Genomic DNA, 14529 nt, shown 5'->3' with positions numbered 1-14529 from the left:
GACACACAGTATAAACTAATTAAATGTTAAATGAGTCTGCTCTATATGGGTCAAAACAAACTTTAGATCAGAACTCACAGCCGCATTTTTTCATGCCATCATACATCCTCTTGCATCGAATCTAACTCAGCTGCCCGGCCTCCAAAACTTGGTAATGTTTCACTTCCCAGCCTGTCCCACTATGACTTCCCAGCATCTTATCTCACCAAGCTCTTCCCCTCCACACTCACTCACTCCTCCTGCTAAACAATTTTGCTTGCTGCCTGAAACTTTTGGTAGGTCTCTAAAACACTCTTTCCATGGCACCGACTACATTATTGCAAAATAGGGGGCTCCTCCTTACTCTTTACCAGGCCAGTCCCTCCAGAGGGATCATACTTTCTGCCCCATTGACATGGCGCTTGACCATCTGATTTGCTTTGCCCAGTGAAAAGTGAGCGGGAATGATGTGAGCAGAAATGATGTGACCAGAAACTTTGACAGCTGTAGCGGGTTTCCACTCCCTCTTTTTCCTCTGCTACAAGACCCACATGCCCCAGATAGAAGCTTCTTTTTCAGCTTTGGTCCTAAGATGAAGATGTGCAAATGAACAGCAGCTGATGAGTGGTGGACTGGAACGGGGGCTGAGAAATAGTCGTCTGTGCTGGTAACCCAGTAAGATATTAGAGGTTATTTGTTACTGAAGCTTAATCTGCCCAACAAATGACTGATGCCACCCAAAATTCCCACCACGCATGGAATATTTTCTCTTTAATAACTGTGTTCAAAACCTCCCTCCGCTAGAATATTTTTTCATCCCTCTTGCCTCCCCAAAATGCTATCTACTTTCAAATGCCTTCTCCATGAAGTTTCCTCTGATTATCCTAATCATAAATGATCCCCCCTTTTCTAAGCAGCACACTAACATATTACCTGTAGCAATTTCTGTAAATAAATGTTGTTGACTACTCTAGCCTGAGAATGCTTTTTCTATGGCACTGATTACAATATTTCATTATATTACTACTTTCCTCATGTCTTGTCATGTTTGGTATAAACAGGGATCATGCTTTTTCCCATTTGTGGAAACGTAGTACCATATAGTTAGAAAGGCACAGTCAACACTTGTTGAAAAATAAATGACACAGGTTTCAGCTGTGGGTAAGATGCGGTAATCACACTCTACTCTTTCTCGCTGGCGCTGAACACAGCTCTCTAACTTGGTGCTTAAGCACACAGGGAATTCAGTTAGTGATGGTTCCAGATTAAGAGGGCTCAGTCTTTCAGTTAAACGATAGTTGAAATGTGGTTTTGGACTGCAGAAGAAGTTTTAGACTGGTGAGATCCAAAAAATTCCTTAAACTCCGTTCTATGGGCCTGAGAATTGGCCAGTTACACAAGCGTTAACCAGGACATTGGCTCTACAGTGGCTATAGTTGTGTTGTTGTTGTTGTAGGTATTTGAGACACCAACCAGAGTTCGTAATTCTAATGATCTCTCCAGATTTATGGCTGCAGCATCCCCAAGAAGGGGTAGGGAGGGGCATATAGTGAGCTACCCTCAGGGGATCAGAAAGAAAAGGGAAAGTGAGGAGGTATGATCTAGAATGCTGAGGGTGGTGTTTGCATGACAATCTGCATGCCTTATGAAACTGACTTTATTTCACAGTGAAGAAGATACTTTGAGGAATAGTAGAGATCCTTCTTAAATAAATAGTTACTTCCTCCTGGGGAAAAATTAAACAATTAAAGATGTAGTAGCACTGGGCAGATTGGCCAATAAACAAGCAACTTGGATGGAAAAAAATCAAACAGGGATTTTACTGTAAGGTTTAGACTAATCCAGGACGCTCATGGAGTTGTTGTGGGTGAATGAAGGAGGAGACCAAATGGGGAAAGAGGCAAGAGGCAGTAGGGGAGGCCAACTTTAGAATCACCCACACAAGTTACTAGAGTGTCATTTTCAGTAGCCATCCTACCTCAACATGTTCCACCCAAGCACTGGTTCTGAAGAGTCTTCAAAACTCCATTGCCACCTTCATTTCCTGCCTGCCCTGGGCTTCTAGGATGTGTGGGTTGGGATAAGAGGTGGAAGGGAAAACAGCAATGCTATTTCATCGCACAACTCTAGGGGGCATCATCCACACTGCATTTATGTAACAGAACATTGTAATTCTCCCTTTCCTCCCTGTGGCCTCAACAGGGAGGAAACACAATGTTTTCCCTGAACCACTTTCAAAGCCACCTTTCTATTTGATTTCTATTATATATTTAACCATTCCTCAATTCCCAAAGCACTAGTTCAAAATTTTTAAATCTTTTCCTTTCTTTCAACATGTTGTTGATACAGGATAGAGGGAGTGGATGAAGCTAAATGATTTTTACCTGCTCTCCTTAAAAAGAAAATCTCTCGTGCTAACTAACCTCAGTTTTTAAAACATGCATTTTAAAAAGTGCAAATCCTCTAATCTAACTCATAAAACATTTAATATTTTGGATATATGGCTTTAATGACCATTCAAAAGTCACGGTGGCTGGACAATGGGAGCTGCCAGACTATTGTCCATTGACCACAAAGCCATGAGGTGGCTCTTTTTCCAGGGTCAGGAGGTCAAGCTTCACAGCATTAATTTTGCTGAGTTTCTTTGTTATAAATAACAAACAAGGTCATTTATTTTCATTTTCTTGTTTCTAATTGCATGCATCTTCTCCCGAGGATGAACTCCATAAACAGGTGGCTGGAATGCTGGGGAGAAAACTTGAAACTGTTCCAGAAAAAGAGGGCATGTCCCACTCTAGCGAAACAGTTTGATGAGTTAGAGATTTAGTCACTGCAGGATACGCACCTGCACTATTACTCGAAAAGCAAACACTCATCTGTTTGGCACACACAGATCTATGTAAATTAGGAGAGATTATTTTGCTGCTAGTTCTTGGCTGTTCTGTGATCAGAGGCAATTGTTTCCCATTTCTTAAGAAACAGAATCTTTATTAGACTCCGTTCTTTTCTTGGTTATTTTTACAATTTTATCGTTCTATGGTTATTAAAAAATAACATGTCATATAAATTAAGCCTAGAAACATGGACGCTTATCAAAGAAAGGATTGTCATCCAAAGCTCCAACTATGAGAGATATTTATGTGCAATGGTATACAGATCTGTTATAGAAGGGTTTAATTAATATCTGCCTAATGATTTTCTCTCCTTAATGCCTCTATAGCTGTCCCCTAGCAAAGAATAAAACTGTGGACTGACCCCCACCCATTTGCGAAGAAAGTACTGGGTCTTCAGCTTTCATTGTCCAGTCGGTGGTCTTTGTGGACACCAGGGTCCTCTCCTGCTGAAGACTATCTGGACTTCCTGATTTTCACTCCTGTATAAACCCCCTCCCCCATTAGTACCTTTGTCTCCTTGGCAAAAAAAAAAAAAAAAAAAAAAAAAAAAAAAAATGTTTTTCACTTAAGTAAAATAAAAACTACCCAGTATTTGTTTCTGGAGTGAAATTATAAACTTCATTGTACATTCTTCCTGGTTTTGATGCTTATCTTGAAGAGTTCAGTGAAAATAAATTGTTTTTATGAAAGCAGAGAAACCATTTGATAAACACGCTGTCTCTGAAAATTGTTCCTGCAAAAGAGGTCATTCTTTCACTTTAAAAGAAATAGAATATATTTCAGAAAACAGGCAGGACGACAGTTTAGGATTTCTGTGAATATAATTTTTTTAAAGGCAAAGTATAAATACAGTGAAAATTGCACACCTCCTGATTGTGTTGAGTATTTTGGTTTCTAAGATAGCTTTACCGAAGAGCTACTTAGGTCACAAGCAAATACTTGCTGCATTTCATATTTGTGGTAATGAATTCTTGGCTTAATAGTATTTTGCTACCAGGATCTTGGAGGTTACTGTTCCATAATTACTATATATCTGTCAGAACCTTTGGGTGTATCTATTCTTAGTAAAAGTAATAGTCAACTGACAAAATGATTAGTTTTCTAGAGCTCTTCTTGTGCCTGGTAATACAGAGACCAATAGGACTAAAATTGTTTGTAGTAATATGAGAAACAACCTCATGTACACAACTGAATATATATTTGTTATCATGAAGGAAAAGTTTGCTTATTTTTCTCCCATTTCCCCAGATTTCTGTATTTTTTTGGATTTCTGTATTTTTTGACCAAAGTAAAAATAGCAAAATAGTTCACATCTTCAGACCAGAAGAGTTTAGATTCACTGAAAACTGAAGCTAAACAATGGCTATGCTTGGGGATTTTTTTCACACTGTAATTCCTGTGTGGATCTCTCTATGGTGATTCGTTTTATGTCCTGCACTAGTGATGCGTCATCAGGTCCCCCAGGTAAGAATTCTTCCTCTATACCATGTGTAGGTTCACTATGGTGAGAGTCTTGGTAGGTTCTGACTTGCTTTTATTTGCATGTGGTTTAGACTATGCATGTGAAGTGTTGATTCGCAGATATGAAAGTCTCCTAAATTTCATGAGGATACACATATTAAGAATCCAGGCTGGATAGGAATGCTACAATTTATGACACAACACCAAGTTCAGATATAAAACTGAATATAAGATATTTTAGCAATATAGCAATAAATATATTTAGCAATATTTTAGCAATACATTAGCTGTTACTATGAGAATAGATGAGAAGAAACGTGAGTAGCCCTGGCCTTGTTAATTTCCACTTGGAGCTACCAATAATTTGGTTACATTACATATTGCAAGGATCGTAATATTTGGATAGGATTTTTCATCACCCAAACTCAAGAGAATTAAACTGTATATACTGTTTAATAGTATTTGCGTCTCATCTTGGGCAAGCAGAACACGGAGGGGTTAAATTACTTTCATAGATTTGTAAAAGTGGGGGTTCCAGTGAGGTTTTTGGTTATAAAACTCTGGCAGGTTTAATGAAGTCCTCGTGGGGACTTTCTTGCATAATTTGAAACCAGATAAAGTAGAGAAAGGTTTCAGCTTCTGTCAAGATGTAAGGTAGTTTTCCCACAACGTAAAGTTTGTGTATTTTCTCCCCATTTTTAAGGGATTCTTGGATGACATCAACTATTTAATTAGAAACATCAAGCATTATAAGAAGATGGACAATTTTGATCCAAATCATCTCAAAACCCTAAAGGAATTTTCTTATGCCCAGAAGTTGTATTTTGGCTGCAGAATTGATTCTTCTGCTGCCCTTCTAAGTCAATAACTGTTAGCATTGTTCAGTATAAATTCAAAGCATATTTAAGATATGTTCTTGGAGAAGTTTCTTCAAATTCAAGGCTAATCCAGTATAAAGGAAACCTTTGTCTATGGCTTTCAGAAACAAGACTGCTGACAGACTGAAAACAGTGACACCCTTAAGATAACAAATACCATGACAGCTACAATTGCATTTAATTTTTTAAAGCATCATTCTAAAGTTTTTAATGGATAGTCTTCAAAACCACTGGAACCCTTAAAATTAGATGATAGTGCGAAAGCAATGGAGAGTATAATCAGATCATTTCTAAAGGAAACCACATAGGATCCTAGTTTTAATATTTACGAAGAGTCTACAACAGCAGGGTGCAAAAGGCCCCCACCCCACCCAAGGTAGATTGTTCTAATTCACATCAGAGGCCCTGGATACACTCTTCTCAAATCCTGCCTTAAGGTTCCCTGCAAATAAATTACACTATTAAAACATTCTGATTTTTTTTCCTTCTTCCTTCCCATGTTCTTTCTAAACTTCCTTTCTTTAATGAATATTTCCTGCAAACAAACTACGTACCAAGCATGGTCTGAGGTTCTTGGGATTCAGCAATGATCTATCAGTGTGCACTGCCTCGTCCCTTGAACCTTCTTATACAAATACCATGGGGATGTAGAGGCTGGCATCCTTCACACTGTATGTGAGTTTGTTTCTCATGTTGCTTCTCTCAACAGCAGCTAGTGGCTGTGCCATGTCAGTATCTCCAGGTGACTGGGATGGTTCAGGGTATGTATACACGTGTGCATGTGAGTACGTGTGTATTTTGTGTTCCAAGAGCTCAATTCATAGTCCTCTTTGAGGACTTCTATATGTGTCATGTTGGGAATCGAATCCTCTTTCTCATTCACAAGTGCCTAAAATCATGTCTGGCACATGGTAGGTACTCAAATAAATAAATAAATAAATAAATAAATAAATAAATATAGCTAGCTGCCAAAGGCGTGGAGATTGGGCAAAATCGTCAAGTCAGCAGCCTTCCCCGATGCCCTTTTTCTGTTCCAGTGATTTTCTCATTCTAAATGCCTCAACATACACATCTTCAGCTCATCACCCGGATTCTTCCCCTCCCCCCAAATCAAAATCTAAACTCAGATCTTTTGCTTACCTTACATCCTAAATCAAATAATAAAATGCAGACGGATGAGTATTGTTCCCTTCCCAAAAGCATTTGCATCCTAACAGGGAAGGGAAATTTAAGAGAAAGACTTTTCCAAAACAATGGCCAGAAGTTAGGGATTGTCATTGCGCATTCCTAACTCCTGAGAGCCTTAGGGGTAAAGTTCTCGCTTCATTTTCTAGGCTCCACCGCCCAAAGCTGAATGCAGTACATCAGCCCACTTGCAATTCCCATTCTTGCAGCTAGCGGGTTTCCGCTGCGAAGCGTATTTATATTCCTGATCCTCGAAGTCTGATTACAAGTTCAGGTTTAGTCTCTGTAACTTTGATTATACTTTTCTTCGTCCTTTAATGAAGCTCAGATTGCTCCAGATGCAAAACAGAATGAGCAGAAGGTGAGGATTGTGAGTCTGCAAAGAAAAACTTAGCTTTCCAGACTTTTGGCTCCTTGTAAGAGCTATCTGTAAAAAAAAAAAAAAAAAATTTAAATTCTTTTTTGGTACCTCAGATCATCACATTGCTCCTCTCCTGTGACCAGATCGTGCTCTATAGGCTATTGTTAAATACTAATAGCGAAACTTAAAAGATGTTCTCTTGCGAGACAACAGGTGGCCACTGCAACCTCCAGCTCTGATTGGTGGAAAGGCCACAGGCGCCCAGTGGCCCACAGAAAGGGCCTCCACTTCTGCGTTTCAAGAACTTACTCAATGGGGTGTTGTCCTGATAATATCTCAGCTCACTGTCAATTTGTGCAACCTGCTGGGCCATTAGGGAGCGCCGCTGGGTTGTCAACGTTAAATGGAGACTAGGGAGGGGAAACCAAAGCTTTTTAGGGAGGGTGGGGATAGGAGTCAACCCAGGGACAATGTGAGCAGTTGTTTCTTTTCTGAGTACACACTGCTCTCTCATGCAGTCTCCTGACCCAAGTTTTTGCTAAGAGAAGAGCAAATACAGAAACTTTCACCTAATTGAAGTTTATTTTTTTCTGCTCCGTTCCAGAAAGATAATATTGAGCGAAGGTACACACGCAGGTGTCGCAAGCCCGATCCACTTTGGAGAACAGAAGAAATGAAAAGAAAACCCATGTCATGCTTGTCTGAAAAAGCTCAGGCCCTGGGCCAGCAAGGTGTGACCAGGGGACGAAACTGTTAGCGAGTGTCATAGGAAATATTTCAGAATGTCTCCGTTCTGGTTAAAGTGGCTCGCAGATAACAAAGCTGGGGAGGGGGCAGATCTCACGGCCTCTCCACAACGTTCCCATCTAGTATAAAGCTTCTTCCCTTCGCCAAGGCTGAAGGCCAAACTCTCAGATTAACTCAAAGCAATAAAGCCGATGAGAAAATAAATAAATAAAAAGATGGAGCTTAAGAAAGATAAAGAAATAAAGAGGGGGTGGGTGAGTGCAGAGTGGGGAAGTTAATCAGCTAGGACCTTTTAGGAAAATAGGGACATTTTCTCTCCAAGAGCAGTGAATGATCTGCCTAGATCCAGTTACTCAAATGCCTTTCGAATACAAACAAGAGCAAAGAGAATACGAAGAGAACCGACACGAGGCTTCACTTGGGAAGCTTCAAGTCTGCCTACCTGTGAAAGGTCAGGCCCCAACACCCCTTCTGGGAAATCCTACAGGTGAACTTGGGGTCCCGGTTCCCGGCTACCGGGAGACACTCTTGCAGGTTGGCGTCTGGGTTAGGTGTGTCCACGCAGGGGACATTCGAAAGGCAAGGCGGGGTCGAGGAGAGGGGCCCGGGCACAGGCACCCGTAAGGAAGGAAGCGGGGCGTGGGGAGGAAAGCGACAGGAAGGGAGCAGACGGCCTGGGGAAGCTGGGGCCCGGGGAAGCGGTGGTCGCGCAGGAGGAGGGTGGGACACACGGGACGCAGGGCTGGCGGCCGCTTCGGCCGAGGAAAGGAGGGGAGAGAGGAGCGCTCCGAGGCAGCGGGGACAAAGAGGACCGGAGCGGGAAGGGGGGCGAGGTGGGGAGAAGAGGGGCCCCGGAGAGGGGGAGGCCGCGGCGGGGGTGATGGGGCCGGCGGGGCGGGGTGGGCGCGCCCGGAGGCGGTCCGGGCCGAGGAGCGCACCGGCGGGGCGGGCGGCGCGCCAGCTGCCCGCGGTGGGAGGGGCGGAGCGGCGGCGGCGCGGGGAGGGGACCGGCGGTGGAGGCAGGAGGGGGAGAAGGAGGGGAGGGGCCGGGCCCCTTGTCTCCGCGGCTCGTCTCCTCAGTCCGCCCGGGGAGGAGGAGGAGGAGCGGGGCCAGCCGCCGCCGCCGCCGCCGTCCCAGCCTCGCCCAGCGCACCTGAACTCGCCGCGCCGTCCCGGGCCCCCGCGTCGCGCCCCGCGCCCCCGGCGCCCGGCCCGCGCGCAGCGCTGTCTCGGTGCCCCGGCGGGGCGCGTCCCCCGGGCCGCCTCCCGCTCTCCCGCGGCTCGCGTGGCCGCGCCTTTGTGTGCGGCGGCCGCGGCTCCCGGGCTCCTCGGGCTCCGGTCGCGGCGCCCCTCCGACCGCGAGTCCCGCGCGCCACCCCCGGGCGCCCCCGACGGTGGATCTAGCGGCGGCGAGGAGGCGGGTCCCGGCCCCGGAGAACCCCAGTCCCGGCCCCCGGCCCCGGGCCCGGCTCCGGCATGGATGTTAGGTTCTACCCCGCGGCGGCCGGGGACCCTGCCAGCCTGGACTTCGCGCAGTGCCTGGGGTACTACGGCTACAGCAAGGTGACCGGGCCGGGCCGGGCCGGGGGGCGGGTGGGCGGGGGCCACCTCCCCATCCCAGGCGCGCCCCGCGCTCGGGCTCACCGCCTGCTGCACTTTTCTTTGGCCTCTTTCCTCCCCTGTTTACTCCTTTACCTTTGAGCCTTCGTCTCTGTCCAGCTCTCCCTGCTTCTGTTTCTGCCCCATCCCACGCCGCTTTTTGTCCCCTAGCCGGCGCTCCCCTCAGCCTCTCCGCTCCCTCCCACCTCCCCGCCAGACTCTCCTTTGCTGCACCAAAGAAGCGAAGAGAGACCGAGGACTGAAAGAGGGGCTCCCGTGTGATTGTTTGTTGCTGTTATTAGTAAACACGATCGCCGCCCCCCTGGAGTGAGTGGGGGGCAACGCAGGGGGTCCCTGATCTCCTGGTCCGATGATCTTGCCCTCCCCCACTCCCAGTCCTTCTTACCTCCCCCACCTACTCGAGAGCCGGCCTCAGGGCCGCTTACGGACGGAAAGGAACAAACTTTTGAGTATGCCTTGGACAGGGGAGTGGGGTAAGTGGTGGGACCCCGCAGGTGGCCTTTGCTGCCCTTTCGCTAGGGCGCTTTGGACCTCGGAACCGGGGTGCCCGCCCCTCCCCGCTTAGCGTAAGTGGCTTCTCTCCTCTCATTCTTTTTTTTTTGGGGCGGGGGTGGTAAGTTTTGCATTTCGGGGAGATCGGGATTGGAGACCTCCACACCATACCCTGGGGTCACCTCACCTTCTCCACCTCCCCCTGCGCCAACTTCGAGGACTGAGCGTTCCAGGTGGCTAGGTGGACCTCAGAAGGGCAGCAGGCGCCGCTCGGAGCAGCGAGGCGGGCGAGAGTCGCAGCCCTGGTACCCGGGCAGCGCGGAATTCCCCCCCGCCCTCCCACCACCACCCCTCGGTGTCCTCTGTCCTCCCTGAAGCCCCCAGCGCCGAATTTGCCGAAAATATCACCCTGAGGGCGAAATTCAGAGAAACAGTCGGGCTCTGGATGGCCTGTACCTTTTGAATGTGGTTTTCTTTACCCTTCCTCCTGCTCCTCCCTCCTCCCTCCCTTTTTCTTTCAAATCGTAGTTTGTTTATGATTGCTTGGATAACAGGAGGAAATAAGGAGTCTGCTAAAAGAAAGGTGCTAAACAAAACTAATCAATAAATAACAGGAAGAGGAGGAATTGCATCTAGAGTGAGGAACAGTTTGCTGTGCCCCGTGGCTGATGGAGGCTCGTGTTCCTTTCTATTTGTTTATACTCCGTTCCCAACTCCAGTGCTGAAGTTTGTAAAAAACCATTAGGGTCTCTCTTGCTCGCCTTCCAGTGTCATCATCGCCCAGCTCCGCGTCTGGCACAGAGGGGCCTCCCAACAAATATAGATCGAGGGGACTTTATTCCTTGTGCTTTAACCCTTTGGTGGTTGGAGCGTTCCTGCTCTCCGCATTCTAAGGGCTACGCTAAGCATTTAAAGAGAGGCAAGAAAAGGCCGATCGCTGGAGCCAGAGTTAAGGATTAGTTTGTGTCCTCTGATTTTGGATTTACTCAGGTTATTAAATGCTTTAAAAAGTCCCCCATGTATGCTCAGTCAGGGACTTAGGCAGCCTAATTAAGTATGTAGTGTTTCTGAGAATCCACCTAATTGTTCCAGTGGGGTATTATTTATCTCCTTACAACTTAGCATGTGGATGCAAGCCTTGTATAAACTGGGCATGCTCTTATTTTTGGAAGCCATTACCTTGCCTGATGTAACTCCTTCTTTCTCTGATTTAAGATCAGCAACACTCGAATGACACCAAAATAGAAACCTATTGTACAAATGCAGTGACTGCAATGCGTGGCAAATCTCTGTTCACTGGGATCCCAAGGGTACTTCAAGGGACCAGAGGAAATTGGGGGTGTTTTGTGTGTGTCTCTTTTTTATTTTCTGAGAAAGGCTATTTTGAGTCTATTTAAGCTCAGAACATTTATTTCAGGGAGGGTATATAAAGCTTGAAAACAGACATTATTTATTGAGATGCTTGTTCAGCTTCAGGAGTGTGGATGCAAGTTGGCTTACTGTCGTATTTTCTTAATGCAGCTATTTGCCTGAAATAACTTGCTTTCTTACTTATTTAGCAATCTGATCGTCATCAGTGCTCTGTGTACCCAAGTTACAAAAGTTAGACATAGCGCTTAATATTGGTAGGAATCAAATTATACTTATTTTAAGGGATGTTTGTATTGACTTCCTTGCAGGTAAAAATATAACTATCTTTAAACTGAGCCACAATACTATATTTTGCTACTTTTATTTTCAGAAGTGAAAAACACAATTTAATTTTCCATAATTTTTCTTTACAGAGAATATAGTAGAAGAGGAAGTATTAACTTTATGGGTATAAAGCAGCAAGTGCTAATTAAAGGTTTATAGCATTTTGTTTCACAGCTAATTTGTGTGTCTGAAGTGGTGCTGTTCAATATAGGTTTATACTGAAAATGTAAAAACTAGCATATGAAGACATGCATTTATTTTATTAGAAAATACTCAAATTATTAATTAATCTCTAAAGACTTAACTTTTGATGACATGTATTATCTTTCTGGATAGGAAATGATGGATTTCAAAGAAAGTATGTTTCTGCCCTCTCTTGTTTTAATGACCATCTGGGAAACTTTAGAAGAAACACAGAACTCTTGGCTCTAAGCTTAACAAGTGAAAGTTAGCGCTTATCTTTAAATTTATTTACAAACCGTGAATAATAGGGTTTCATTCATTTCTCTCTTTAACAAATGACCAGAGTCCTTTGTATAAATTATATGCATGTGTATTATCTTTACATTCTGTGAGTATATGGATCCTTTTCAAATGTCAGCGCTCATGAAAGTGTACTGTGTCTATGGAGAATGGATGAAAGAGTTTTGTGGGTTCAAAAGTCGTTGCAAGTAGGAGAATAACTTCAAATAAAATATAGCCAGGATCATTAAAATCAGTTAATAATTCATGAACCAGCCACTGATGTATAAACTTAAAGTCATCACTGTTTCTTAAGGGCTAATTTCCATTTTAATTTCAAGTAGAAAGTTGACTGTTTGAACATTTCTTTTTCTGGTGTGGTTAACAAATTAAACCCCGTATATTAAGAAATAAAAACTCATTATGTTACTCAAATGAATTAGTGACTCTTTGACTATATATTTGTAATTTTTCTTTCCTGAGTTCAATTTGTCTTTTCACCAGTAAGAAAATAATACACAGAATATCAATTAGCAAATATAATTTAAGTAGCACTAATCTGAAATCCAACATACTCCAAAATCCAAAACTTTTTTGAGCACTGATGTGACGGTCAAAGGAAATGCTCACTGGAACATTTCAGATTTCAGATTTTTGGATTAGGGATGCTGAACTGGTAAGTATTATGCAAATATTCCAAAATCCAAAGAACCCCTAAATCTGAAACTTCTAGTTCTAAGCATTTCAGATAAGGGATACTCAACCTGTAGTTGTCAGAATTCTGCCATCCCAAAATAAGATACTGTATTTAATGTAGGTGTGAGGTGAAATCATATAGTGGGTTATTAATGAACTTGGACTAAACTCTATTTACTAGCTATTTCTGCATATTTTTAGGGCTTTTCCTTTTGAATTATGGCTATTGACCTCTCATCCTTACGTAGATCAGTGCTGTTGTTTTTATTCTATCAGTCCCAGACTTTGCTTTCTAATTATTATGTGTATTATTTATTGATCACTCGGCTTAATTAAGACATTCTTATATTAGTGCTTTGACTCCACCTGATTGGGTTTCTGGCTTGGCTAGCTTGAAGGGCAAAAGAAACTGAAGGGTAATTTGTCATTTGTCCATCTTCTTGGGGATCATGGTTCAAATTGAGAACATATTGAGAGGGGAATTTGATTGAAACTCTTCTTAGATTGAGAGATTGAGAGATTCCTATATCCTACAATGACAAGTCTTCATGTAAGATATTGAAGCCACATTGTGAAAAAGAAATAAGGTTTTTCTAAGAGCCTTAGACCAGGGAACATAAACTCAATTGTCTCTTGGGGGGCGGGGTGGGCAGTAAGTTAGCCTACATGGAGATAGGGTTTGTGGCCAAGTAGAGAACATACCCCATTTAAAGGGGTAGCCTTGATCAGCATTAGTAGACTGTTGCCCTGCCAACATTTGGGTCCAATATCTCTATACTTTACAATTCTTTTTTCAAGAGGATGATAATCAGGGTTTTTATGTGAATTATCATGAATTTTAAATGTTGTAATAAATTAACAAAAAATAATTAAAATCATTATGTGGGACCCTCAAAACTTGCTTGTGTGCTGATTCTTGCACTTCTTGTCTTAAATTCATGTGTAGATGAGGATCCAAACATACTTTTTTAATAAGTCATTTATGGTTTATGTGCAACTATGTAGACAGTTCTACTCCCATGTCCAACTATGCAGACAGTTGAATAGAATGGAGTAGAGCTGCGTAAAGAAATTTGTGACACCTGTGAAGACTAGACTTACCACAGAATGGTTGGCTTCAGGTTGGTACCCAGGGCCTTTTTAGAACCTTGGCAGCTCTAAGCACTATTGATCTGAGCTCCCCTCCACGCCCCATCAAACATTAAAATGCATCCACTTTCCTGCATTTAATCTAATGTAATATGATACCATATCCAAATTGATATGGATCCATTGACTTACGTTTTTACATTTTGTAAACATTTAGCTTCACACCTATCAGTTGTAATTTTGTAGTTTTCTGGTGTTGTGTGGCCAGTTTATTTTTTTCTCATATTGTTGTGGACCCATGAGAAGCTTGCAGTTCTAAGTGTGTGGTCTATAGTGATTAATGGATAAAACAGTCCTGCTGCCCCTAACTAGAGGTCCACAAACTCTTTATTTGACCACTCCAGATGCTGGGCTATTGATGAAGACCCTGTGCTCAGTAGAGACTAGCATATAGTTAGCCAAAGAAAATTAATTTTAGTCATTTTAAATGAAGTCAGTGAATGTATGTGGTCACAGTTTTCAAAGTATGTGTCAATATTTCAAGGAATCTCTACTTCATGTCACAAACTCAGGTGGATGTGAATCCACTTGAAAATTTGTTTAATCTGCAGAGTATTAAAACAACCTTGGTTGTCTATATCTAAAAAACTTTGCATATAAATCTGGATTCCAGCTTTTCTTTAGAAATGTGAAAACACTGAACCAATTTCCTTGTATGACAACGTCTGCTCGGTGTCCTTCAGATGTGCCTGTACCCCGTAGTTCATCACGGCCTGCTTCACAGCCTGTCTTATATTCAGACCTTTGTAATCCTCTCAGGTCCTGGAGGCTTCAAGTTTGAAGACTTTGATGAAGAGGAGAAGAAACTAAAGGAGCAACAAATGATGCTCAAACCCAGTAAGGTTACTGTCACCAGACAAATTGCAGATCAAGTGCACCTCATCCTATGTAGGGTAGTAGCTGAGATGGT

At 43.3% G+C, this 14529-nt stretch overlaps 2 protein-coding genes and 1 long non-coding RNA gene across 5 annotated transcripts in view; 2 read left to right on the top strand and 1 right to left on the bottom strand.

Annotated features, from left to right (window-relative positions):
• The window catches only part of LOC114674469 (uncharacterized), a 68137-nt gene extending 64569 nt beyond the window's left edge, over positions 1-3568 (top strand). Inside the window, exon 3 of one of the 2 annotated variants that reach the window (XR_013411737.1) lies at positions 3200-3363. Coding sequence is in view for 1 of the 2 variants with exons in the window: in XM_077986034.1 (XP_077842160.1) it covers positions 3200-3210 (11 nt within the window). In the remaining variant the exon portion in view is untranslated. Of the gene's footprint in view, positions 1-3199 lie in introns of both variants that reach the window. The other variant, XM_077986034.1, reaches the window with a different exon arrangement.
• Positions 3569-3675: 107 nt separating this feature from the next.
• LOC106995018 (uncharacterized) lies at positions 3676-8416 on the bottom strand. The gene is made up of 2 exons (XR_001441736.3): positions 7948-8416; positions 3676-6824 (listed from the first exon to the last, which is right to left on the bottom strand). It is a non-coding gene; the product is annotated as an uncharacterized LOC106995018 (long non-coding RNA).
• Positions 8417-8562: 146 nt separating this feature from the next.
• TOX3 (TOX high mobility group box family member 3) overlaps positions 8563-14529 on the top strand; it is a 107823-nt gene continuing 101856 nt past the window's right edge. The window contains exon 1 of one of the 2 annotated variants that reach the window (XM_015126117.3): positions 8563-9068. In XM_015126117.3, coding sequence (XP_014981603.2) covers positions 8982-9068 — 87 coding nt within the window. In that variant the 5' untranslated portion in view covers positions 8563-8981. The remainder of the gene's footprint in view (positions 9069-14529) is intronic. The other variant, XM_015126118.3, reaches the window with a different exon arrangement.

This window comes from Macaca mulatta, chromosome 20, assembly GCF_049350105.2.
Source record: "Macaca mulatta isolate MMU2019108-1 chromosome 20, T2T-MMU8v2.0, whole genome shotgun sequence".
NCBI lineage: Eukaryota > Metazoa > Chordata > Mammalia > Primates > Cercopithecidae > Macaca > Macaca mulatta.
The sequence above is the reverse complement of the archived record's forward strand: the minus strand, read 5'-3'. Positions and strand labels throughout refer to the sequence as shown.